A 26,824-nucleotide genomic window follows, 5' to 3' on the forward strand; every position below is an offset into this window, starting at 1 on the left:
TATAGTTTTACACTTGACTTGCCAGAGTTGATGCTCCTATCTATTTTCTGCAGTAGGACTTATCTTCCAGTTTTCAGAGGGTGTCTTTTTAATTCCAGCTGCTTCTGTTAATTCATTGGTTAGCCAAGGTTCCTGGTCCTCTTACTAGGTTTTTTAGTCTGGGGCATAAATTTAATTTGAGCCTCTTAGGAGGTTGTAAAAAGTCCCCATGCAGTTTGCAGGCATTTCACTTGTGTGCGGGAAGGGTGTAACCAAGAACAGGGGCCACAGCTCCGTACAGAGAAGTGTCCGGTCTGAGGTTGTATCAAGCCGGGGGCCCTCTTCATGCAGCCAAAACACACTTGTACCCTCAAGATGAGCATGTGTGTGGCTGAACCCAGAGCCCACTTGCTAGGGTGCGGGGCAGACTCTGTCCCCGGTCGTTATCAGTGTTGCCCACTCTCCCTGTGGCTCCAGAATTAGGGGTTGGGAATGGGGGTTCTGGACACAGTGGCTGTGTCTACACTGGGCCACTTATTCCGGAAAATCAGCCGCTTTTCTGGAATAAGCTGCGAGCTGTCTACACTGGCCCTTGAATTTCCGGAAAAGTAACGACGCTCTACTGTACAAAATCAGCCGCTATTCCGGAAAAACTATTCTGCTCCCGCTCGGGCATAAGTCCTTATTCCGGAACACTGTTCCGGAAAAGGGCCAGTGTAGACAGCCCAGTAGTCTTTTCCGGAAAAGCGCGTCTACATTGGCCACAGACGCTTTTCCGGAAAAAGGGCTTTTCTGGAAAAGCAGCCGGCCAATGTAGACGCTCCTTTTCCGGAAAAACTGAAAACGGAATAGTATTCCGTTTTAAGCAGTTCCGGAAATTCATGCCAGTGTAGACACAGCCAGTGCGGCCCTGCTTCCGAACACTCAGTCCCAGGACGCACCGTTGTTAGAGGCCGGCAGATGTTCTCTCAGGGAGGGGCCTTGGTGAGGGCCTGGTCGTCTCGCTCTCTGCCCTGGGCTCTCACCTTCGTGGTCAGCAAGGAACCGACTCTGGTTCCTTTGGTCTCACTGTGGCTCTCCAAAGCCGGGGGCCGTGTGCTAATACCCTGGAGTCCCTCAGCTTGATACCAAGGGATGCCTGTTAGCAGGGGGCACCTTCACCCCCAAATAACCTGGGTGGGTCCAAGGCAAAGGTGTGTGTGGGGGGGGTGATTGCCACACAGGTAGGCAGACCCAAATGAGCTAAAATCTGCCTAGATCAAAGCCAGTTGGAGTAACAATAGCCGTAAAGCCCAGACAGCCCTCGTGTGCGGGGGTTGAACTCCAGACACTACGGTTACCGGACCTAGGCTTGATGTTGCTAAATCACAGCTAGTCAGGGCTGCAATCACATCTCCCGACTGCAGACACCCCAGAGCCCGATCAATGCAAGCCAGAGTTAATGCAGCCGCCACCGGATGAGCACAATGCAGCAAAGCTGGCAGGTTACCTCCTTCGGGCCTCTGCTACAGGGAGCTCGTCCTTGTACCACGTCAGCTTTGAGTCACTCAAAATATTGAAGAACTGGCACCAAAGTTTCAGGTTTCCTGAGGCATCAGAAAATTGTTCTGCTCGGATCTTACGAATCAGCTGGGGGGCTAAGGACAAAGGAAGGAGCGGTGTGAGACGAACAGCAATCCCGGCAGTCCACTGCCAGGCCGGGGCAGGGAGTTCTCGCCGCGCCGCTCCCCAGTGCTTGGCCAACCATCCCTGGGATTAGCAGAGAGTCCTAGTGCAGCTTTCGCAGGCCGGCCAGCCAAGTGTGACCCAAACAGAGACCCAAACTACAGCAGCACCCCGGCTGCTCACCGCAATGGGAAAGGAAGAACAATACCAGGTCCACCCTGAAGTGCTCAGGGAGGCAGACTGCACCTGGTTTCACGAGGCATACCTGTGCCGATCAAGAAAGGCTTCTTTGTCGTCGCGTCGCGTCCAGACTCCCCCGATCTGCCGACAAACAGCTGATCGGCAGAGCAGGGCAGCCATTTAAATTTAAATGAAGCCGCGATTATTTTAATCGCGGCTTCATTTCCCTCTGCCGATCTGGCTAATCTACATGCCTCCGTCGACAGAGGCATGTAGTCTAGACACACCCCAGATTCACAGCTCTGAAGGCTCCTCTCTTCCTTTGCACAGGCTCCCCAGCAGCACTGGCTGTGGAGAGCCGCCAGTGAGTGTGCACCCCCACTCCGGCATGGTGCGTATCCCCTCCCTTGTTAGCTGGGCAGCCAGTGGCATCCAACCCCGCTCGTTCTGGGGGCGAGAACAGAGATGTGAAATCCACGCTTGTTACACACGGGGCATGACACAGATCGGCCGGCGCTGCAGCGCGACCAAGGCTCGTTCAAACGCTGCCCCCCACAGAACCAGGTTTGTCTCTTCCAGGGAGGGAGCCCAGGCCATGCTGCCTCTGTGCCACCAGCACAGCACTTAGATCCCTCGCCCCCCGAGACTGGGCAGGTCCCGGCTCTGGGAACCTGAGTGATCCCGGCATGGTCGCTCGAACGCCGGGAGCCTCGCAGTGAGCAGCCACGTGGGTTACTGTGGGGTCTCCTTTGGGTCCCAGCCCTACCCTGATCGGACTCTGCTCCTCCAAGCCCTAGAAAGCCGCAGCAAAGCCAGTCTGCCTGGGCCTGCTGGGCGTGGGCGCCTCCTGCTCTCAGGGCTGCTGTGCTCAGGGTACAGGCGCTACCCGGTGGTTGACTCGGTAGCTGTAAGGGCGCTGGGGTGCGACCTGCTCAGGGTTCCGCTCCGCTTTCCAAACTACAGAAAAGGAGATGGAGCCTCCTCTGCCCGGGCTGAGGGGAGGGGACCCCGGACTCCAAAACAGCAGGGTTCTTTTCCCTTGCGCTATTTCTCCATTCGCCTGCCTTCTGCTGGGGCAGGAGATGCCCCTTGGGCTGTGGGTCAAAGGAAGGAGAAGCATGTGGAGATTTCACATTCTGCGAGTTGCCCAGAGGCCTGGTGGCTCCCTACGCCTGCTGCTCCTGCCCCAGCAGTCACTGCTGCGTGCTGACGTAACCCCTCCCCCCCAGCTCTCAAACTCTGAGGGTTAGTGGGCAGCATGCAGGGGGGGGTCACTGTGAGAGAGGGTCTGTGTCTGTCCTGCCTGGGGGTGCCCCAGGCCTCTCCTGCTTTTCTTACCTTTAAATGGGTTGTTGGTTTTCCTTGACTCCCCTGCCTGCACTTCCTGCTTGGGGTCCTCAGGGCCTTTGGGGGCCCTACTGCTGTCCTCCGCGGGCTCCTCGTAGGCCTTGGGAACTTCGAGCGTCGCCATCTTTCTGGGGAGGGTGGGAGAGGGTCGGTCCGTAGGAGGAGACAGAGCTGGGGCAGGAGCTGGTAACACAGCAAGGCTCTTCCTGCACTGGCGGGGGGACACGCTGGGGCTGTCCCTCTTCAGATGCACTTGGCTCTCCGAGGCGGCAGCGTCCGCCTCCTCCGCCTGCTTGCTTCTGGGCAGGTATATTTTGCGTCGCGCCCCGGAGGCCAGCTCCTCCGGCGTGGCGCAAGGTAACGCTGCCCCCGCCTCGCTGGAGCTCTCCTTCGTGCCGCTCTCGAGGGGCAGATCGGAAAGCCCTTCGTCTGCCCGGCCTGTTCTCTCCAGGGCCACGTTCCCCACCACGATAGAAGGGACAGGCAGCAGCAGGGAGCCTTCGGATTCAGATGGCTCCTGGGCTGGCGGTGTCCTGCAGGCCAGCGGGCTGATCCCCAGAGCCTCTTTGCTGGAAACTAACTCTTGGTTAATCATACCCGTGAGCCTTCTCGACGTGCGGGGGCTCAGACACAGGCTCTCTGCGCTCTGGAAGAGCTGGTTATTTTGCACCCGTTCCAAGATTTTCCTTGATGTGCTGGGGCTCAGGCCTGCGATGGCCACTTCTGGCCGCGTGTTCTCCTCCCCAGCGGGCGGGCTCCCCGTCTCCTCAGTCGCGGCTGCTCCCTTTGAGGGGCCCTTACTCGCAGCCGGCTCCGGCGAGGACATGTTCAAAAGCAGGAGTAAATAGTTCTTCAAGGAGGACACTAAGTTTCGGTGCTGGACCTTGTGCTCCAGGGACTCCTCCCCGACCGGAGCGCTCTCTTCTGCCCGCAGAGCTAGCGGCGCCTCCGTTTTCAGCTCAGATTTGGCTGTAGCGGCCATGCTGCTTCTCCCCGCTGTCCCCGCTCTCTGCTCACTTCCCTCCCCGTTCTCAGGGGTCGGCGTGGCCCTGCCCTCCTCTGCGGCGCTGGCTGGGAACGGCTCGTGGGGAGGCCTGGCAGCCGGGCTTGGGGCAGATTCCTTTGTTTGCCTTGTCTCCATTTCACTTTCCACATTGCCGGGCGGCTGGGCTGCCATCTGGTTCCCCTCAGCAAGGCCTTCTGTGCCCGGAGAGGGGGAGTCTGAGCCCGGTGCCTCCGTAGCCTCAGGGCTCCCAGGCACGGAAATGGGACACGGCTCTTCCTTACTCCCTGGGGCGGAGACTGGGGCTGCCTCATTGGGCACCCAGGGCATCCCATCCTCCACAGCGGCCGCTTGCTGGGAGGTCTCCTGGGAGGGCTCCCCGGGGCTCTCCTCCACCTCGGAGAGGGACAAGCCGCCCCCTCGCCAGCTTCCAGTGGGCTCTGTTTGGGCAGTTAATGGCTGAGCTCTCTTTGCAGCCTCCCCCTCCCCGCTCCGACAGGCACCTGGCTGAAAGGGGGCTTTGCCACCGGGCCCTGGACTTTCTTCCTTCGATTCGGGCCCATGCTCCTCACGCCCGTCGCTTGGCGTTGGCCTGTGCTGGGTCTCTTGGCCTGTTAAATTCTGGGAGTGCCCGGCTCCCACCTCTCCCCCTGGGGGCTGTGTGAGGCCAGGGGAGCCAACTGGAGGCCTCTGGGGACTCTCTTGGCTTAATTTCCGCACCCCCCTTCTTCGCGGCTTGGGGCGGACTGGCTGCGCAGGCGGCGCCGTCTCGCTCACCGGGCAGGCGGGCTCCTCTCTGGTGAGCTCTTGTGATTGGCTGGCCCAAGGATCAGTGTGCTCCCTGGGCTCCGGCGCTGGGTGGTTCGGAAGGTCGCTGGCAGAGGACGATCCCAGCTCCCGTGCCTAGGAACAAACGCAAAACCAGGGTTACGCTACTGCCTGGGTCCACTGGGCATTAACTTAGCACCGTGGGCCCATCTACACTAGGCTGGGCCTGGGAACAATATTGGCTCATGGTCTCGTCTTGCCTCTGTGGGAAAGGACCAAACGGGGAGGGCCTGGTTCTGACTGGTGCTGAGGGACACTAGATGGGGCAGGCTCTGAGACACTACCCAGAACCCTTTCCCGGAGGTCTGCCTGGTAGGTCTTGCCCACATGCTCTGGGTCTAACTCAGGGGTGGGCAAAAGGGCCTCCACAGGGTTGATCCAGCCGGCAGAGACCCTGCCGCTCCCCAGCCAATTAGGGCCTGGGGGCAGGGGGAAGCACACGCAGTTTCCTCCACCCTGCCAGGAGCACGAGCTGCTTAGAAGAGCCACGTGCTTCTGGCAGGTAGGGAGGAAACTTTGCATGCTTCCCCCGCCCCCAAACCCTGATTGGCCTTGGGGGCAGACAGGGGACGCGCGCAAAGTCTCCTCCCACTGCCAGGGGCATGGGCGCCTACGGGGAACCTTGGGGGGGGGGGGCAAAGATTTGACATGCTCCCCCACCCCCAGACCAATCATGGTCTGTGGGTGGTGAAGGAGGGAACTATCCTGGCCCCGCCCCTTCCGCCTGAGGCCCCGCCCCTTCTGGTGCAGCCCGGGGTCACTTCAAAAACTTCTGAAGTAGCTCCCAGCAAAAAATGATTGCCCACCCCTGCTCTGCCCGAAGGCCATATTTGGGGTCAAGAAGGAATTTCCCTCTGGGTCAGATGGATGGAGGCCCTGGATTTTTGGAGGGATTTTTTCCTTCTTTGGCAGCCTGGGGCACAGCGGGTCAGTTGCCGGTTTAAACGAGTGTCACGGTGGATTGTGTGTGACCGGACGTCTTCAAACCATGATCTGAGGACTTGAGTCGCTCAGCCAGAGGTGAGGGGCGGCCGGGCGAGGGTCTGTGGCCTGCGATGTGCAGGGGGCCAGACTAGACGGTCACAATGGTCCATACTGACCTGATGGTCTAAGAGTGCCCCATGCTCCTGCACCCCTGAAAAGTCAGGCCCTCACTTGTAACTACGCGCCTGCCTTGCAAAGGCCACGGCTGCAACATGGCCCCATCGCATTTGATTCTCTTCCCTATACGGCCCCTTACCACGCTCACCGCCACAGCATGGTGCCTTCCAGCAGTGCCCTGAGCAGCAGCACTCGCTTCTCTCACCTGCTGTTCGTTCTCTCAGCGCCTCAGTGTCTGGTTGGATTGGGGTGCAGATTTTTATTGTTGTTTTAAATACCCATGCGGCTTTGTACTTGTGCTAGTGAAGGCACGATCACAGACGTGTGCCTGGCGCTTAGAGCGGACGGTAGGGAGCCTTGGGATGCAGAATTCGCTCCTCAGGCTCGAACCTGCCACTGGGGAAGTTGTGTCTCCCACACTAAGGGCTTGTCCTTGCTACGGGGTCGATCGACGCTTCTGCCATCGAGTTTCTGGAGTTCGATTTAGTGGGTCTAGTAAAGACCTGCTAGACTGAACTCAGAGGGCTCCCCTGTTGGCACCAGTACTCCTGTTCATGCGAGGAGTAAGGGAAGCCAATGGGAGCGTTTGCTTTCATCGACCTCCCACTGTGGGGACGGCAGAGAAACTCGAATTAAGGTAGGTCGACTCCAGCTACGTAATTAACATAGCTGGAGTTGCGTATCTTCCCCTGCAGTGTAGGCCTGGCCTGAGTGCGCTCCATGGGCCGGAGGAGCGGAGGAATTTCTCTGTGTTACACAACCGTGACACATGGAGAAATGGCAACAAAAGCACACACGCCTGGGCAAACTGACTGCAAATCCCAACAGGTGGATGGCCTGATGGAACAATGGGAGAATCACTGTCTCCCATCTCCCCCTTGGCAACTGGTGGCACCTGTGTGAAAAGGGCCTGGAAAGGAGAAACAGATCAGACCAGAGGGTCTCCCAACCCCATGTCCCTCCTCAACAATGGTCAGCACCGGACGCTCCAGTGGAAAGTGCAAGAAACCATCAAGTAGCAAATATGGGATCATCTGACCCCCGTCACGGTTTTGTCCTAACTCCTAATAGTGAGGGAGCCGTTAAAGACTGAAGCAGGCGGTTTTATCTCCTACCCAAAACTTTTTTTAAGCATATTTTCAGATGATTCTGTGCCGCCAGCGCCAGCAGGAAGACCAGGGCGGCACAGGACAGCACAGCCAGGGCAGCTCCATCCCCCAGAAATCCCAGGCCAACAAGTCTGCCTAGAACAGCTGCAACTGGGGCGCCAACTGAGACTGCAGCGGCCTCCCGCACCTGGAAGAGAAACATCCCGAGACCGACAACGAAGGAACCTGGGGAGGAGAGAGCGCCCCCTATCCCCGGCATGGTGCCCACAGCTCCGGGCCAGGCTGGCCTCCTGGCTCTGCACTGTCTGTTTTCACCCACCCTCCCTGTCTGCATTCAGACTCTGAACTGTTTGCCGTAGGGGCCTTTTTTGGTTTTTACTCCTTTCTCTCCCCCCTGCCTCCTGCCCCCCCGGTGGACCCCAAGGGGTGGAAAGCCGCAAGTCACCTACAGCAAATCCCCTTTATTAATAGGAATAAGATCCAGTAATTGACATGAACAGCAGTGTCCCATGAATTAGTTGAAGTGTTTTTGTTCTGTGTTCTAAATTGAATGGATACACGTGTCTTGTATATAAAACTGAAAACAAGCACAACGAGATATTCTGGCTGCCTAATTATACATCCAGTCCCCTCTGAATAGTGCTAAGCTCTTGGCCGCACTGACATCCTGCGGCAGCACGTTACAGTCTAATTACAGGTTGTGTGGACCAGTGTTTCCTTTTATCAGTGTTGACTTTGCCACCTTCCAATTGCTTGTGTCTTATTCTTGTGTTATGAGACAGGGAGAACTGAAGAGGTTCCCCATCTGCCTTCCCTAGGCCAGTCATTATTTTCAGTTCTTTTATCTCCTCTCCCAGTCTTTTCTCTCTTTGAATGAGAGTTTTCCTAGGCCCCTAATCATTCCTCTCAGACTCCTCTGAGTCCCTCTAGTTCTGTAGTACCTCTCTGGAGATGGTATGGCCAGTGCTGCCTACGGAATCCAGAGTCTCACAAAGGCGTTAGTAGATTTTCTTTCTGTTCACCGTCCCCTTCTTTATGTGCCCTAACATCTGGTTTGCTTGTCTGACCTTAGGGCACCCAGAGCAGAGATTTCACGGCGTTGCCTGCAACGTTCAGAACTCTAAGGTGTACGAGTCGTTCAAATCACTCTCTGATGTACGTCACTTGGCCTCCTCCCCTTCTCCTTGTGGGACAGTTGCCATCCTCGGTCCTTCCAGTTGGGCACGAGGAAGTTTGGGGTCACAGCAGCATCGCTGCCAATGTGCCACGGGGCCCTCCAACCGTGCCATCCTCGGCCACTTCCTCGTCTGACTTGCTGAGTTCTCCAACTGCATTAACCATGGGGCTAGGAACCACAGCCACGTATTCCTGACAGAAGGTCACGGCTCAGAGTAAAAGTTCCCCTCCCCCTCGCTTGCGCCTCAGTCCACACGCTGCTCCATGTCGCCTAATATAGTCAAGTGACAAGCAGCCTCCACTTCAGCCTTGGCGATGTGGAGACCCCGTGACTTGCAGCGCTGAAACCTCTTGAAAAACCTGATAAACTGCTTGTGCGGTATCCAAGTGAGGCCCCAATAGCGCCCGTTAGCGGAACAGAAGAGGAAAGAGCCGTTTCCCTGAGTCTCCGCTGGTAAATCATCTGCCCGGCTGTTCTGATGCACTGGTGCTTCCCCCGAGAGGGGCGGGGCTGGAATCCAAGTCCCTGGGAAGCCGTTAGAGCATTACTCACAGAAGGGCTCAGAGAACTGACCTCTCTGGCGCTGTATTAACCCGCAAGCGCTTTGTTGCCGTGGAGGGCTGGTTCCGGGCACTGCCCTGTGCTCCTCCAGCTCTCCCAGAATAGGAGAGCTGAAGTTTGAAGGGTCACACCCCAGGAAATGCAGAGCCACGGTCAGCTTTATAAGGGCGTTAGGGAACAGCAGGAAGCCAAACACAGACGCTGGAGAACCAGGAAACAGAGCTAAGGGGACATTTCCCACACAGCCTCAGCTCTGCCCCTGGGGGGCAGGGAGGGAGGGGGATGGGATACGGTATGGAACTAAAAAAGGCAGAGAATTGGGCCTAACTCCCGTGACTGTTCAATCCAAGTCCCACGGCTGGCACAGCAGGATGCTGCTTCACACCGTTCAGTGGGCACTCGGCATAGCCAGGTCACCTCCGCTGGCCACGGGTACTTGCTGCTGTGTGACAGGCAACACAGGAAACACTCTGACTGCCCTCAAAAGAGGCTCACAGTACACAGCAAGATTTCCTAACACAGATTGAACCTCTCTGGTCCAGGACTCACTGGTTCAGCAACATCTGTGCTTCAGCAGGACCACGGATGTTGCTGGACCGGAGAGCCCCAGACAGTCCAGAGCAGAGGAAATGGCCGGGAGTCCAGAGCAGAGGGGATGGCGGCTGGTGAGGCTGGGAGACCAGCCAATGAGGCAGGGAACCCAGCCAGCAGTCACCGGGGGCCAGCAGCAAAGCCCGGCCAGTCCAGCAGCTGCTGGGGGCCGGGAGTACAGTCCAGCCAATGGGCCATGGCCAGCAGTGGGGCCGGCAGCCAGGAAGGGAGCCAGCCAGGAGGCTAGTGGCCCTCCCAGGAGAGCTCTGACCTCCCCCGGACCCGCAAACTCCCTTGTTCGGATTGGTCAGGTCCTCAGGGTGCCGGACCAGGGAGATCCAACCTGCCTTGTCTTTTCTGGAATTGCTACCAGAGCATTCTCAAAGGGCAAAGCAGCGGGACTGGTCCCAGCGTATGGCAGTGAACTTGAACAGCCTGGCCTGTGTGGTTTGGGGGAGAACGAGGAACGGGCAACCCAGAACCACTCCCTCGCCTGGGCCCCCACGACACTTTCCCCTGTGCAGATGCTGCCCCAAAGCCCAGTCTGGACTGTTAACCCTGCGGGGCAGGGATTCCTGGCACGGAAACAGACTTGGATTCGCTCTCGCTGGGCTAGAACATTCAAAACAGGACGTAGCCATCTCCATCGCAATCACCACGGAGGGGCCACAGGACACCAAGGAGAACCTGGCTCTGTGCCTGGAGGGCACCTGGAGCGTGGCCTCACCAGTCACTGACCGCGCAGGACGCGAGGAACGGCCAAGGCAGAGAATTCTCCTAAGCAGTCCCCTACTGAAGGGAGCCTGGAGGCTGGGATGCAGCCAGTAGCATTTGCCCTTCGTTACGGCCGGTCTGTGGTTATCGTAGCTCCTGTGTTTTATCCACCTTTGAGGAAAAGGAAAACCGGGTGGGGCGGAGAACTGTACCACTGGAGGCAGTGGGTACAGAGCCTGTCATGGGCAGGGGCACTGACCTCACCAGCCTGCCAGAGCAATTGAGTGGAAATAAAGCACTGTCTCTTTCAGCCTCGCATTACAGTGGGTACACTCTTCCAAGTGAGAGGGATGGTCAGGCTTGGACTACTGGAGGTGGGGCAGGGGGATGAGTTGATCACAGAAGACGAATGGACAGGCTCCAGCAAAGGCGCGGGTGAAGGAGGAGGCAGCTCTGCAAGCCGGGGTGATCCAGGAGATGGTGATGTCACAGAGTGGGGGAGGGGAGAGAAGGGGTGGTTTTGGAGGAGCGGGGAGGGCTCCGTTTGACTTGCTGGCGGCAGACATCCCAGAAGAGACTCCCCAGCACAGGACAGGGACGGTCAGGGCCCAGCGGTAGACGTAACCCGAGAGAGACGATCTTCCCACGAGTTGCTGGGAGACGAGCGGCCAAGCCGCACAGATGAGCATCACAGGTACCCAGAGCATCCCCGCTTCTCCACAGCATGACAATGTCAAGTCCAGACCTTGTTGTGGGGGCACCTTATTACACCCAAGCCGTGAGGGCAGGCGATGGAGCACAAGTTCCACTCAACGTCAAAGGCTTCCTTAGAAAAACGACGGCTGTCAAACGACGCTGCGCAGCGAGTGGACTTCACGTCTGTTCTCTGTACCCCAGAGAACCGTGTCCCCGCTAGTCATCCCTCCAACAGTGTGAACGAAGGCCAGTTAACATTCCAGACACAATCATTTTTGCCTGCACTCGGTGCGAGACGGCCTCTATCCAGGTGTTCATTCACAGCATGTTTTCGGCCTTGTCTATACTACCATTGGCTGTACCCAGGGCTGCTCACCACTGTATCTTCACAGTGGTAAGTCGACGGTTCAACGGTCCTGTCAACGCAGCCTATTCCTCTCATTTTGGTGGCGGTGATGGGGGAGTGCTCGGTGGTACATGTATCGTGTCTACACTAGTCGCAGTAAGTCAAGCCCCACTGGATTGGTCGCTGTCCGTCTCTGCAGTAGGCAGTGAAACATGCCCAAAGAAGATGCGTTTTCCGATGTAGCTAAAGCCCTAAGATGGCAGCATACCTGGGCTACGTCTACACTGGCCCCTTTTCCGAAAGGGGCATGCTAATTTTAAACTTCAGAATAGGGAAATCCGCGGGGGATTTAAATATCCCCCGCGGGATTTAAATAAAGATGTCCGTCGCTTTTTTCCGGCTTGTAGATAAGCCGGAAAAAAGCGTCTAGACTGGCCCGATCCTCCGGAATAAAGCCCTATACCGGAGGATCTCTTATTCCTACTTTGAACTTCAAAGTAGGAATAAGAGATCCTCCGGTATAGGGCTTTATTCCGGAGGATCGGGCCAGTCTAGACGCTTTTTTCCGGCTTATCTACAAGCCGGAAAAAAGCGACGGACATCTTTATTTAAATCCCGCGGGGGATATTTAAATCCCCCGCGGATTTCCCTATTCTGAAGTTTAAAATTAGCATGCCCCTTTCGGAAAAGGGGCCAGTGTAGACGTAGCCCTGGTGCCAGAAACACTCTCTCTTGGGAGCAAGCGGCACAAAGCCAAGTGGCAGATGGGGAAGCTCAGAGGTATTTTTGTGGACAGCAGGGATTTGTGCAGCAGTTCGATAAGTGATATGGCCCATGGGAGCTGAGCAGTCGGGTTAAAGAGGGTCCCGGGGGACTGTACTAGAATAAGTGCAGGTGACTCCAGGAAACCGATCCTCAATTCTTTGCAAAGCTTGATTAACGTGGCCAATCCCCTCCCACCGCATGGCTGTGCTCCTGGCTATGGCTGCGCATCTGCAAGGAAAGTTAGAGGAGGAAGCCCGGGACTAGCCGTGGGAACCGTGGATTGTATTGCCTGCCAAGCCTGCCGTGTGAGTGACAGCGCGACTCCGCGTTGTGCATTTGGCCAGGCCCATGCAGGAGGAACCCGCCCTCGGCGACACGGTTCTCCTCCCAGCTGCTGTCGTCACAACAGTGTACGAGAGAGGCTTTCGGAAGTGGGTCACAATGGTCCAGCTACCCCGTGCTCTCCAGGTGGGAACTCTGGGCTTTTCCCCACCTTCTGGGGGAGCAGGAGCAGGGACTGAATCCACGTGCACCTGCAGCTCTCTGTTCCCCTGGTAGTGGAGCCTCGGCCCTGTCTTTTGATTCGTCTAGATCTGTACTGCAAAGACCCCCCCGCCCATCGATGGCACTGTTCAGGTTCAAGCCTGCCCTGGAATCAGTATCACAGGACCCTGGGCCATGAGCTGTGTTAACAGGGAAACATGCAGCCTCCAGCCCAATGCTGCATTTCATGGAAAACACTTCAGATGAAGCGACAAAAATAGACACAGCCTGGAAAGAGCCCGTGACGGTCAGGAGCAGATGCAGAGCTCTGACTCGGCAGCCAGCACTGCATCTCACCTACAGCCCTGTCCCAGCAGAGCAGGCAGCCAACAAGCGGCCAGCTCGACTCGACGTATGTTTTGCTGTAAACAGAATTCCAGCGGCTGCCCCGTGAAGTTCACAAAGCCTACCTGGCATGTCTGCTTGTCGTTTGCATAACGACTTATTAAAATGTGCCACTTAGAGGGCTGGGCTCATTGCTAAAAGGAACAGATGGCATCATACTCTCTGTTGGTCATACGCATTCAGCATTCCCGGTTGCCGTTTATAGCTAAGTGTGATCTGTGTTCACTGCTGAGCTGATTTGGAAACATTTGCCTGAGGTCAGTCTACCAAAAAATAAAATAGAACTTACAGTACCTCACACGGCTTTTTGAAGACCACCTGTTCTTCCAAGGAGCCCTGAAGCAAGCTTCCTCCTGCCTCTTGTCTCAGCGGGGACAAATCCAGACACGGGAACACTTGGTTCAGAGATGGGGTAGTAGGTTGAAGGGGCTGCGTGGGGTTCGGTTGTCCGGAGTCCAGCAAGTCTGTTTCTTGGATGTTTATGCCCGACGAGATGCAAGAAGTCCCTGATGCACTTCCCGCTGGGAGGGAGTGCCACGTCTCTGAACTTGGCTTCATGGAGCTAGGAGGCTCCATTCTTTTCTTATTCAAGAGTGGTTCACTTTCCTTTTTGGTTACCTTTGTATCTCTGGCCTCATTCCTCTCCCGTTGCACATGTTGGCCTTTCTTCTCCTCACCTGGTGCAGTCCCTACAGGGGGCACCTCAGATACTGGCGGAGGACTCTCTCTTTGCCAGTTAATGCTTACTGCCAGAGCATGCAGTTGAGCCCCATTCTCAGCTTCTTTTGGGGCTTGGGCCTTCTTCTTCTCCACTGCTTGCTTTGCTCCCTTCCCAAAAGGCAGATCTGCCAAAGAGAAGGAAACATCACCCTTGGGAGGCAGGGAATGTGGCTGAGGTTTGCCAGTTTCAGCATCCTGACGGTTGGGCGCTCGAAGCTCTTTGACTTCTGGAACGTCTCCCACTAGCTGGCTGATTGCGGCCACTGATTGTGTGCTCCCCAGCATGGTGACAGAAGGAGCATTTCTTTGACCTTGGGAGGGGTCCTGGCTCTCTATCAGCCCATTTTCTTGAGTGGAGACATCCTGTTTTGGTGTTGGGAGGGCTGTCGGCTCTTCCCCTTTCTTCTTCTTTTTAGCAAAGGACTCTCTGGTGGTGGGTTTGTTAGTTATTTCCTCCACTGTCTCATAGATGTATGAGAAAAAGCTATGTCCATTTTCCTCCCCGCTTTCCATGGAGGAGTCTCCATTGGTGGTCACCTCCGCTTCCAGAGGCCTGGTTATGAAGTCGTTTGAAAATCCAGGGGTTGCATTTAAGGACAGTTCTTTGGGCTCATCTTCCTGTAATCTCGACTGAGCCTCCGCAACATGCACTTTTGCGGCATCTTCCTTCTCCCAGAGGGAGGCCCCAGACCGCAGGTTCAGATCCCCAGTTAGTCGGCGCTTTCGCTGGAACCTCTCAGGGCTTATTCTCCTCAGAGTCTCCACCACCATGTTTTCTTTCCCTCGTTTTCTGCTCTGCTCTATTTCACGCAGTTTGGCTTCTGCCTTTTGCTTGAGCTTGGCAAACCACCTCTGGTGTATTTTATACTCCGTCATGGTTCCCACTTCCAGGACACCGGAACAGGATACGATGCCTTTGGTGTTGCTAGCAGAGGCCTGGTAAATAGCCGCATCATCTTCTCTGCACCTGGTGACCAAAATGAACACTGTGAGACACACCTGTCCCCCTTAAGGCATTTTCTGTACACGCATGGACACCCGCACATCAGTGAGAACAGTTCAGGAGAAGAGTCCTTTCCACAGCTGGTCAAAGAGTAGCCACCAGGTATAACCCTCCAGAAACTGGGAATGTTTTGGTATCACCATTATTTTTAAGTCTCAGAGAGGTAGCCATGTTAGTTAGTATCTGCAAAATAGTTCTTCCAGAATCTTAAAGATTAAGGGTATGTCTACACTATCCCCCTCGTTCAAACTAGGGAGGCTAATGTAGGCATTCGAAGTTGCAAATGAAGCCCGTGAGGTACTGTAAATACCATTCCATGAGGCGTAACAGTTAACTCGAACTAAGTACTTAGTTTGAGTTAACGTTTGACTGCCGCGTGCAGCCATGGGCAGTTCGTTCGTTCGGTCTAAGGTGATTTAAAAATGGCGCCTGGACGGAAAGATGCAAATAAAGCCCTGGGTATTTAAATCACGGGCTTCATTTGCAACTTCGAATGCCTACATTAGCCACCCTAGCTCGAACTAGGGGGCTAGTGTAGACATACCCTAACAGTTTTATTTGATAAATTGGGTTATTTATCAAAACCAGACTACAAAGAGAAACAGCAGCAATTAATTTGCAAATTTAACATAATCAAATTAGGTCTGAATAAGGATTTAGTATGAATAAGGATTTAGTATTTTCTCTCACTACAAAGGCAATTTTCCCTCTCCTGGTATTCACACCTCCCCCTCAGCAGCTGGGAGTGAGTCACATCTACCCTGACTGAACTGGCCTCCTTAACAACTGCTCCTACACTTGATAAGTAACTCCCTTCTTTTGATATGCTACTCCAGCTATATATCCCTGCCTCCGTAATCTCCACTCCAACTCATCTGATGAATTGGGATTTTACCCACAAAAGCGGTGGCCCAAATAAATCTGTTTGTCTCTAAGGTGCCACAGGACACCTCATTATTTTCAAGTCTGTTCACAGTGTGAAAATATTGGACAGGGAATCAAATGGCCCCCAATGGTGATAGCTCGGGGGATACAGGATTGGTTGGTCACTGAAGAGCCGGATACACATATTTGTGGAAGCTAAGGGATTTGTATGTAGCCATTCTGAACTTTTGGTTAGCCTAACGCATGCTAACTCTGAGACCTAAGAACGCGAGAGCAGAGAGAGACGCTGTTTTCGCCTCTCGTCTCTCTGGTGCTTGAGATAAGGATAGAATGCTGACTCTAGTGAAGGCCTTGAGATAAGGTGGCGTCTGAAGGGAATTGTTATGGGAAGGGGAATAATTGTTTATTGTTATTATATATAAACAGACAGTGTATATATATATAGGCTTCTAATTGTTTTGTATTTGATGATCTGCCTAGCAGCAGCTTCTTCCCTTACAACAGTGGTCCCCAACCTTTAGAGGCTCCCGGGCGCCTGGGGGAGGGGCCACTCACGTGCCGGGCACCGGCATGTGCCTCAGGGCCGGGGCTGCCCGAGCCCCTTGGGCTGTGGGCCCGGGGCCGGCGCCGCCACCCGAGCCGCGTGCCTGGGGCCGGCACCGGCACCACGCGCCCGCTTGTGCCCCGGGGCTGGGGCCGCCCAAGTGCCGCGCACCAGGTGCCGGCGCCTCCAGTGCACCGCACGCTGAGGACGGGGCTGGCCCAGGTTGTCGGCGGGCGCCATGGCGCCTGCGGGCACCGCATTGGGGACCACTGCCTTACAACATTGCTTGAATAAACTGTCTCTGACTACCTGTTGCTCACAAACGCAGAGTGAAGGCCTGTTTTCTTCCACCTATTTAATGCTGAACACAGGGGCTCAGTCTCAGAGACGGCCAGGAATCGATTAACTCTAGTCCCTTCCAGCCACGGACGAGGAAAACAGGGAGCTGACTGACTGGGCGGGGCTGATAAATCCGCTGTGAGGCTGTGCTGCCATGCAGCTTAGAGGGACACTGGTCTACACTAGGGCTTTATTCCGAAATAACTGCCCCCCCGCCCCCGGTAGAATTTACAAGCAGAGCTTCCACACTACCAAGCCCGTTATTTCGCAATAATTGGCTGCTTATTTAAAACTCTGGACTCCTGCTTTTCTCAGGGAATAACGCTAATTTCAAAACATTATTTTGAAAGAGCAGGACCATGGACATTCCGGTGCCGCAATTTCAAAATAATGACACCCCAGAGTTTTTCGAACTAATTACTCCCTGCAGCTCTAAGTCGAGGTAGCACATCCACATTAATGGAGCCTGCCTCAGACAAATTTCGAGGCTTCCCCATAGTGGGGACACACTATTTCGATATTGTTATTTCAAGAGTTAAGTCGAATTTAGTTATTTCAAAATAGTTTCCTAGTGTAGACACGGCCTGACTGGCATGCACACAATTGGAAGCGGATATCTCAGGCTGTTGTAAATAATCCCTATGCTTTCTGTTAAAACAAGTTACTCAGAGAGGATTCCTCCATCAAATGCTCTCTGCTTTCTGTCTTACCTGTATAGCTGCAGGGTGTGACGGTTTCCATGGCGGAATATCTCATACTTTGGTAAGCCGCAGTATCGGTCCATCTCCTCATCATCCTTATACCAGGTCACTTCTGGCTGGGGGTACCCTGGAGAGGAAACGGTATATCAGCATAGGGGCCATTGCAATGAGTGAGAAAGGAAAGCAGACTCAGTCCCCAGAAGTATAAAGAATCAACAGAAAAAATAAACCTCAGTTAACATGAGCAAGCCCAGCCCTTTGGAAAGGTCGTGTCCTCTCTTGTCATTTACACGCCCAGGAATCCAGCTCTTTGCAAACAAAACCCTTCCTTTCTAAGCAGGGAGAGTGGCTCATGTGACCATATTCAGCCACGCTGGCTGCCGCGAGGAGGCGAGAACACGGATGCTTTGAGGCCAGGCGTGTTTGGACTAGGACAAGCCTAAGGTTAAAAAACAGACCCTTGGTTCTCCATGGAGCTCCTCGCAAGGCCTCACATTCTGTAAGCTGAGCCCAACGTTTCCATTGAACAGAAACAACCCGGATTGCATCACCGTTGGCTTGTGTCCCACAAATGCTACTTGACAACAGATGGTTCCTGCCTTTTCAGTAAAATGACCTCACGACACGGGTGACTGGCTGGTCTGCGAGCCAGGGAACCAGAGACATTCCTCCCATGATCAGCTGTGGCAGAGATCAGGACTCAGCAGGGCTGCCCTGGCAAAGCCCAGTTAGCTGCCTGCTCTATAAAGCAGCTTCCTGTCCAGGCTGCTTTAATGCACAGAGCTCTCTGCTGGGAGCTCCTGTGCAGAGGGAGGTAGATTTAGGGTTACCCATCTCTGCTGCAGAAACAAGGCAAAGTAGCAGTCTTGAGTGAGTTCTGCAGAATGAATGGGCGGTGGGTAATATAGACAAGGGAAGGCATTGCCTTCCCAAAATTGCCTGCACTCGCCTGACACTGGGAAAGGCTGGGGCCGTGACGCACCAGCTGGGGCCGCATCATGAGAGCCCGGCTCCCTAGTAAGGCTGGGGCTGCTACGTGGGAGCCCAGTTTGCCAGCCACTGGGGAGGGCTGTGCAGCAGCCCCAGCCCATCAGGTAGCCAGGAAGCATTGGGCTGGGGTCTGGTGGGGCTTGGCTCCACGGGACAGGGAGGTTGCTGAAGGGGCGGAGCCTCAGATGAAAGGGGTGGAGTTGGGACTCATCTTCCCCAGCTGGGCCTTCCCCCGCCCTCATGGCACAATGATAAATGGGTCATTTATCTGAGCATGTCCGCAGGTTGCCCACCACTTCTTTAAAACCTCACCTCTTCCGTGTAGCATGTGGCTGAATTGCCTGTGGGTGCCTGTCACAGCGTGCAGGGTTTCCTTCCCTGCGCCCCAGGGTGCTTTGGGATATGCTCTCTCACTCAGGCTACATCTACACTGTGTTTTGCAGAAGACGAAATGCTAATGGAGTGCTCATTTGCATATTGTGTGCTCTCATTTGCATATCTTCTTCCGATCCTTTTTGCAGAAGAGGTTTTTGCGATAAAAAGCCCCGTGTAGACAGGGCCATTTGTCGGGAAAAAACCCTTTTGCGCAAGAGCCTTATTCGTCCAAAAATGAGGTTTACAGGCTCTTGTGCAAAAGGTTTTTTTCCGACAAATGGCCCCGTCTACACGGGGCTTTTTATCGCAAAAACCTCTTCTGCAAAAAGGATCGGAAGAAGATATGCAAATGAGAGTATGTGATATGCAAACGAGAGTGCACAATATGCAAATGAGCGCTTCATTTGCATGTCCTCTCCCGCAAAAAACACACTCAGTAGACATAGCCTCAGTAAAAGTAGCTCTAATTCCGTTAGTCTCCTGTTTGTGGCGGCTGCGTGCGGAAGCCCAGGCGCAGCTGGGCGGAGGCTCACACCGGGCGAGCTGCAGTGACCAAGTCACCTCCCGCTCTAAGGAGGTTTGCATCTGCTAGTGATAATTGCGTCTCTAGTCCCAAGCTATTAATCGAAGGCTCATTTCCTGCAAGCATTCCGCTGGGTTGTCCACGCTGCCTCTTGGCTACACACCCGCACGCCGTCCGTTTGTTCTTCCTCTGCATTGCCCCAGCCTGCCCCAAGTCCCGCTGCATGCTGGGGGCTTGCCCCCACTCCAGGCCCAGGAAACACTGCAGCCAAAGACCCCATGGGAACAGCCAGCACAGCGTCACGCTACGGCTGAGTAGCCGGGAGAAGGCCCCGGGGAGCTCAGAGGGTCTGGAGGTGCCTTGTGTATTTCCAGCTTTCAGCTCCTCCGATCGAGGCCAGAAAGGATGATGATCAGTGAGTCTGGCTGCAGCTAGGCCACAGACCAGGGCACCTCCCCCGGCGAGCCCTGCCCTGCCCCCAAGACCCGGCGTCTGGGCTCTGCAGGGCTGTTCTCTTCTGGGGCCTATGCTACCCTTTCGTTAGGGTCGGGGGCAGCAGTGGGCAACCTGCGGCCGATCGGGGTTCTAGGTGGGGCCCATGAGACGTTTTATTTATCACGGCCCTCGAGCAAGGCTGCCAGATCCTGCTGATTTCTGCCCACATCGGTCCCTTTCAATGCACTGCCAAGGGCCCATCTATCTGCACATTTCCACCCCTCCTAGGTCTCCACCCGGACTCGTCCTCTTCAGGGCAAAGTTCAGGGCCGAAATCACCTTCAAAGCCCCCCTCCCTGTAGCCCCTGCACCCTGGCCCACTGTCACGGCGGCCTTGCACTGGGAACCTCCCCTGGCCAGAGGGACACCTGGGGTGGCAGCTCGCCACGGCCCCCAAGCGGCGTCTCCCCACGCTCCCACGCCGCTCAGCACATCTGCCACCGCTGCCCAGTCAGAGCCTGCCGCCCGGCCAGTGCCGCCTCCTTCCCCTCGACAGCCCCACCGTGCCCGGGACAGGCACAGGGAGTCTCTCAGCTGCCGCCCACTGCTAGCTAGGGAGACAGTGGGGGAACCGGGAGAACCAAGAGCAGCCCCACAACCTACTGCACAAGCTGGTGGCTAATGCGGAAAATATTCTCAGGGGACGCAAGAACACAAATGCTGGGTCCCCGCGCAGCCGGCTCGGCCTGCCCCCAGCCCCCCAGTCTGTGTTTCCAGAGAGCAGGCCTCCTCAAGTAGCTTCCCTGCTTGGCTCCTGTAGCCTCCCCTCCCCCTCCTGCTTCAGGGCCCGGGAAGCTTTCGGAGGCTAGGAGCAGGAACCCAGCAGGCAGCTGTAACCGGAGCTCCCAGTGCCCAGCACCGAAATGGAGGGATTACTGAACACAGACTTCCTAGAACTAGACTCCTGTCTTCTCCCCAGTGCCCCAGCACCCTTCGTCCCCCGCCAGCGAGGGGCAGGGCGAGCCGGCTGGTAGCAGGCTGCTGCCCTGAAGACAGAAGGAAGAGATCTCAAGGGATGTCGTGTCGCACTCGGAGAAGGGCATGACTCGATTTACCTGTGCCCACTCCCTCGAGGAGCTGCTGAGGGTGCAAAGGGGCCGCAGCCCAGCCGTGCATGCTCTGAAAGGACTGAGGAGCAACAGGGCTCGTGCCAGGGCAGCGGTTTGGGGTTTTAATACACATCCTGCTTTGAAAAGCGGCTGTCCCAGGTCCGGGGTTGTAACAAGGGCGTGACGCCCTTCACGCTGGGCTGGCTCCTGCAGCCCCCGCCCCCGCTGGTCACAGCAGAGAGGCAGTGTGCCTGGGGTGGTCAGCAGGTTTCAAAAGAAATCAACCCAACCAGCTGACTGTGTAGCTAAAGCCCTAAACACAGCCCCGGGGGTAGCTGCTTTCCACAGCACAGGCTCCCTGCTGGTAAAGGAAGCACAGCTCAAAGAAAGCGGCCATTGATGGTGTCTACAATCCCTCTTTTGTGACTTGGCACACACGCACACACACTGCAGCAAGAGGGCTTGCTGGCAGGTCACACACACACACACACACACAGAGTGCAGCAAGAGGGCTTGCTGGCAGGTGACACACACGCACACACACAGAGTGCAGCAAGAGGGCTTGCTGGCAGGTGACGCGCACACACACTGCAGCAAGGGGGCTTGCTGGCAGGTGACACACACACACTGCAGTAAGAGGCTTGCTGGCAGGTGACACACATACGCACGCACACACACACAGAGTGTAGCAAGAGGGCTTGCTGGCAGGTGACGCACACACACACACACACACACACACACAGAGTGCAGCAAGGGGTTTGCTGGCAGGTGACGCACACACACACATTGCAGCAAGAGGGCTTGCTGGCAGGTCTCACACACACACACATACACACACACACTGCAGCAAGAGGGCTTGCTGGCAGGTCTCACACACACACACATACACACACACACTGCAGCAAGAGGGCTTGCTGGCAGGTGACACAAACACGCGCGCACACACTGCACCAAGAGGGCTTGATGGCAGGTCACACACACACACACACACACACACTGCAGCAAGAGGGCTTGCTGGCAGGTGATCCTGTGCCTAGAGCATCAGCTTGGGGGGGGTAAAACCCGCTTGATGAAGGACCAGCTGGTGCAGAGGCAGGAGGCAGAGACTCCCATCCAAGCACTCTTACTGCAGTGCTCGCAGCCACAGAGAAAACTGCCACGGGGCTGAAAGAAGCTGGCCTAGCCAGACCACCGAAGGGAAGCAGCAAAGCGGTGCGGGAGGAGTGCCCGTTGAAAGGGCAGTGACGAGATGAGGCCACAGAGAGGGGTGTCCCAGTAGGTGCGGGGGGTCGTCCATTCAAAAATCCGGCCCAGGGACGTTCCAGGGCAAGCAGGTGACTGGGAAATAAGCACGTGGCAAGAGCGAGAGGGAGGGGGCTAGAATGGCTGCATGGTAGCTGCAGTAACTAACGCAGGCTTTGGAGAAGAGAGTTCTTTGGTAGAGTGCCAACAGCCCCACCCCTGCACTGACCGTGTCTGAGACCCCAAACCGCAGGGGCAGCTCCCCCATGCTTGACAGGCCGAGCAGCAGGACTACGTGGCCAGGCTCTTTCATTAGCTACTGAAAGGAGCAAGAAGAGTCACATTCAGGCCTTTAAAACTCTGTTTTGGTCACTTACCCACTTGCACTAGTGGGGACGGGAAAGAGTCTTTTCCTTCCTCCTGCACATCCATGAACTCAGGGGATGTCTACACTGCGGCAGCGAGTCTCAGGTCAACTGACTAGGGGCTTGTCTACGCTGCAGAGTTAAGTCAGCTACAGTTAAATCCATGTACAACCACCACAGTCCACGTCCGCACCCTGCTCCGTCGGTCAGCGGTGTGTGTCCTCCCCCGGAGCATGCCCGACTGAATTAGCTGGGGCACCAAAAGCAGGGGTCCCTCCCTCCAGCATTGACGGACATGCACTGGGCTTGCAACTGCCCCCCTTCGCCGGCCCTGGCACTGACAGCCCGAACTGGCAGCTGGGCTGGGGGTTCACAGCTGGGCCTCCCCGGCACCTGGCTGATGGGTCAGGCTGCCAGCGCTGGGCTAACCACCAACAGGAGTAGCGCCATGTGGACATGGACACCGCGCCGCCCTAACGCTGTGGACGGCAGTGTTACGCCTCTGGCGGAGGTGGAGTTCTTAGGCTGGTGCAGTGGGCGACTGACATTGGCAGGGCCTCAGCTGTAGTACAGACGCTGACCCACTTAGGGCAATGTAAGCTCCTGCCGACCCCATGCTGTAGTGCTGCTCGCGTTCCAGGCTCGCGCTCAGGGTCTCAAGCCACCATGCAGACGTGCCTGCTCAGGGGAGGCCTGGCCTGAGACCCTCCCCACTTCCCAGGTGTCAGAACCTGGGTGCCTGCCTCAGCAGGGGCATCTCCATTGTTAGTTGTAGCCTTGTAGCACATCAGCTGCACAAGCCCGACTCAGCCAACCCGAGCCCTAGGGCTTGCTGCTGCAGGGCGCTTTCAGAGAACTGCGCGGACACGGGAATCCAGGGATACTTCACGCCACAATCAGATCGGTCTTGTTCTAGCTGGTGGTGCTCTAGCTTTCCTGTAGGCTGTCCCCACCCAGTGACCTGTCACACACCAAGCGGCAGAGTAAACCCTGTACTCTGAGCTCATGCTTATGCCTGCCCACCCTGCTACAACATGCCACGCCAGGGGTCCCCGTGCTCTGGAAACTGGGCCATAATATTCTTAGCTTGCGGGAGCGCTCTCCCACCTGCAAGAGTGAAACCACCGGGGAGGTGGCCTCCAAGGTGGACCACAAAAGCATACCTGGCCTAAGCTGACCGGGGGAAGATTCCAAGCCCGGTTTCTGACAGCCCCAATCTGGCTAGTTTAGCAGCCAAGAGTCTCGCTGGACTGCAACATTCTACACTGAAGAGCAGAGGGGCTGATGTTACTAGTCTGATGTTCTGCCTTCGCCCAGCCTAATCTTCCAATCAGGGGAGTTAAATTCTTCATCGCATTTTCCTTGGAAGGGCTGCAGCGGGTTAGAGGGGTTTGCTCACCAGTTCCTAGCAAAGGCCAGAAGGGGCTGGTATGTTTGTACCACTCAGGCCATGTGGCTGGCCCGAATTCATTCTGGTTTGAACTAGAGCACACCCATCTGATCCTGATCAAACATGTTCCAAGGATGGACAAGCCACCACATCTCTTCGTACGTTGTTCCCATGGTTAGTTACCCTCGCTCTTAACAAGGTGCCCCTTATTTTCTAGGTGTTTGTTTTAGATGCAATAAATTGACCCTCATTGGATAAGATCACTGCCATGCAATGCAGCCCATAACATGCCCCAAGTCTCCTCTCGTAAGGTTGGTTCTCCACCCACCTGATTGTCCTGGTATCCTTCTCTGCACTTGTTCCGGCTTGAATTCATCTTCCTTAAACATGAAAGACCAGGACTGCAGACAGTATTCAGCTGAGGTCTTACAATGCTTTGTACAATAGCAAGAACACTTCCCTGTCCCTACTGCTGCAGCCTAGGGTAGCAGCTGTGTTTTGCATGTCTGCCTCACATTGGCGGCTCAGTCATCCTGTGAACGACTAAGGCACCCAGGTCTTTCTCCTCCTCGGTCCCTTCCAAATGATAAGGACACCGATTTATGGCAAAAATTCTTGCTGTCAGTCTCTATGTGCCTGACTTGCACTTAGCACCGTTAAACGTCTTCCCCTTTGTAGTTTTCAAGGTCACCCCAAGTTTCTCAATTTGTGGACACAAGAAATGGACACACTGTTCCAGCAGAGGAAATAACTTTAGCAAACACCAGCCAAATGGCCCAGAGTTGGCCCCCTAAATGTGAGGAGCAAGTTGTGTTTTCTCTGGTGATGGTTCCAGAAATGGTCATGGGTTGCCCTGGCTATCCAGGCTACACAGCAATGAAGCAGTCCCTCAAGCCAAAATGGCTGACACGGGCCGTCACACTGCTGTGTGAGATCAAAGGGGAAGGTCCAAACAGGCTCTTTAACACGCCAAGATTCAACAGCACATGCCTGAGCCAGCAAACCTCCAAGAATCCACTCTCAAAAATAGTTCACTGAGGGCCTTCCCCGTTAGGAACTGACACCAGCCTCTCTCCGGTGCAGCTTTTTGTCTGCAGCTAATCAGTGAGGACGCTGCAGTGTTAACAACCCCAAGAATTCAACACTCATGAATCACGCCCCCCCCCCCCCCCCACACACACACTCCTTCCCCAAATGGGATTTAAAAGAAGTTATTTTCATTTGCCTTTTGGTCCCACTCGGGGCATGTTTGCAAGCCTTCCTCATGCAGACCCTAGTTTCCCACAGCTGGAGGGTTAGCAGAGACGCTTTGGAGAGAGAAAGTCTGATTTCAAGGCCAGAAGGGATCTCTATTGTGGTCGTCAAGTTCTAGCTAGAGAATGTCCCCCACTAATTCCCGGAGCAGAGCTTTTCAAAAGATCTAATCTTAATTTTAAGATGGGCTCTCCATCATTGGCAACCACAATTCTAGGTAAATCAATTCAATGATAGACTCATAGGACACTAGAACTGGAAGGGATCTTGAGAGGTCATCAAGTCCAGTCCCCTGCCCTCACGGCAGGACCAAGCACTGGCTCATCCCTGACAGGTATCTGTCTAACCTACTCGTAAATATCTCCAGTGATGGAGATTCCACACCCTCCCTAGGCAATTTATTCCAGTGTTTAACCACCCTGGGTATGTCTACACTACCCCGCTAGTTCGAACTAGCGGGATAATGTAGGCATACCGCACTTGCAAATGAAGCCCGGGATTTGAATTTTCCGGGCTTCATTTGCATAAACTGGGCGCCGCCATTTTTAAATCCTTTGAACTAGGAGGGTAGTGTAGACATACTCCCTGACAGTGACAAAGGTTTTCCTAATGTCCAACCTAAACCTCCCTTGCCACAATGATTAATCGCTCTGGGTATGTCTACACTACCCTCCTATTTCGAAATAGGAGGGTAATGTAGGCATACTGCAATTGCAAATGAAGCCCGGGATTTGAATTTCCCGGGCTTCATTTGCATAAACTGGGCGCCGCCATTTTTAAATCCTTGCTCGTTCGAACCCCGTGCCGCGCGGCTACACGCGGCACGAACTAGGTAGTTCGGACTAGGCTTCCTAGTCCGAACTACCGTTACTCCTCATTCCACGAGGAGTAACAGTAGTTCGGACTAGGAAGTCTAGTCTGAACTACCTAGTTGGTGCCCTGTGTAGCCGCGCGGCACGGGGTTCGAACCAGTGGGGATTTAAAAATGGCGGCACCCCGCTTATGCAAATGAAGCCCGGGAAATTCAAATCCCGGGCTTCATTTGCAATTGCGGTATGCCTACATTACCCCGCTAGTTCGAACTAGTGGGGTAATGTAGACATACCCTCTCACTGTTTAAAAGACTACCCCTTATTTCCAGGCTGAATTGTCTAGCTTCAACTTCCAGCCATTCAATGAAAATGTATTTTCCAATACAACAGAGAGCTGGCAATACTGGGGCTGGTGTTCCCTCCCCTCCATCCTTCCTCCGGTTTTCTAACGACTAACTTTGCGCAGCAAAGGATTGGGCAGGGCGAGCTGCGCTGCTGATGGCACTGTTACCTGTCACTATGCACGTGAATTTGGCATCAGAGTCCTCAGACACGGCGCGAGATTTGAGGGTCGTTTCAAACTGCGGCTGGGTCTCCTCCGTCAGCTGAGCAATGATTGTGCAGAAGGTGCTCCTGAAAGAATTAAGAAGTGTTTCTTAGAGCTCAGACGAAGTTTTGAGAAACAAATGAAAGGGCTTTCCCCTGCTGGCTGTTCCTTGCAAGCTACGGTCACCGTCCAGGACGGTCATCTTCCCCTCATTCAGGTTGGCAGTAACCTTGGGAAGGAGAGAGTTCCACCTTGTTTTGCAGCATGCGGATGTGGGTGACTGGCCAGCATTATCTGGGCATAAATTCCCTGCCCTGGGCATTGGTGCATCTTGGTCCCTGCTTTCTCTGGCCGAGGCACAGAACAGTCAGTGACCTGTGGGCTGAAATGCTCGTGCTTTCATCTAATTTTGGTGGCTGGGTTTAATGTGCAGGAGCTGGCAGGCTGTGATTTACAGGAGATCAGATCAGAGGCTCTGCTGTTCCCGTCTGGCCTTCAATCTGTAACAACCCCACACCTGCCTTCAGATGTCCCTCCTTGCTTCTCACTGGAGTCTAATGTTCTCATTTTGAACTCCCTCCCTGGCACTGGGTTCATACCTCGCTCACGGTCACTGCTTGGCTGCTGGAGCCGGGAACAC

The 26,824-nt window shown here is 55.1% G+C and overlaps 1 protein-coding gene across 3 annotated transcripts in view; it reads right to left on the reverse strand.

Annotated features, from left to right (window-relative positions):
- Positions 1–26,824, reverse strand: part of ALPK3 (alpha kinase 3) — a 52,763-nt gene that overhangs the window by 5,986 nt on the left and 19,953 nt on the right. For 2 of the 3 annotated variants that reach the window (XM_075897451.1, XM_075897450.1), the window contains 5 exons: positions 26,149–26,270; positions 17,152–17,269; positions 13,245–14,637; positions 3,163–5,077; positions 1,469–1,616 (listed from right to left, as the gene is read on the reverse strand). In XM_075897451.1, the coding sequence (XP_075753566.1) occupies positions 1,469–1,616; positions 3,163–5,077; positions 13,245–14,637; positions 17,152–17,269; positions 26,149–26,270 (3,696 nt within the window). The remainder of the gene's footprint in view (positions 1–1,468; positions 1,617–3,162; positions 5,078–13,244; positions 14,638–17,151; positions 17,270–26,148; positions 26,271–26,824) is intronic. The other variant, XM_075897452.1, reaches the window with a different exon arrangement.

Source organism: Pelodiscus sinensis, chromosome 14, assembly GCF_049634645.1.
Source record: "Pelodiscus sinensis isolate JC-2024 chromosome 14, ASM4963464v1, whole genome shotgun sequence".
Taxonomy (NCBI): domain Eukaryota; kingdom Metazoa; phylum Chordata; order Testudines; family Trionychidae; genus Pelodiscus; species Pelodiscus sinensis.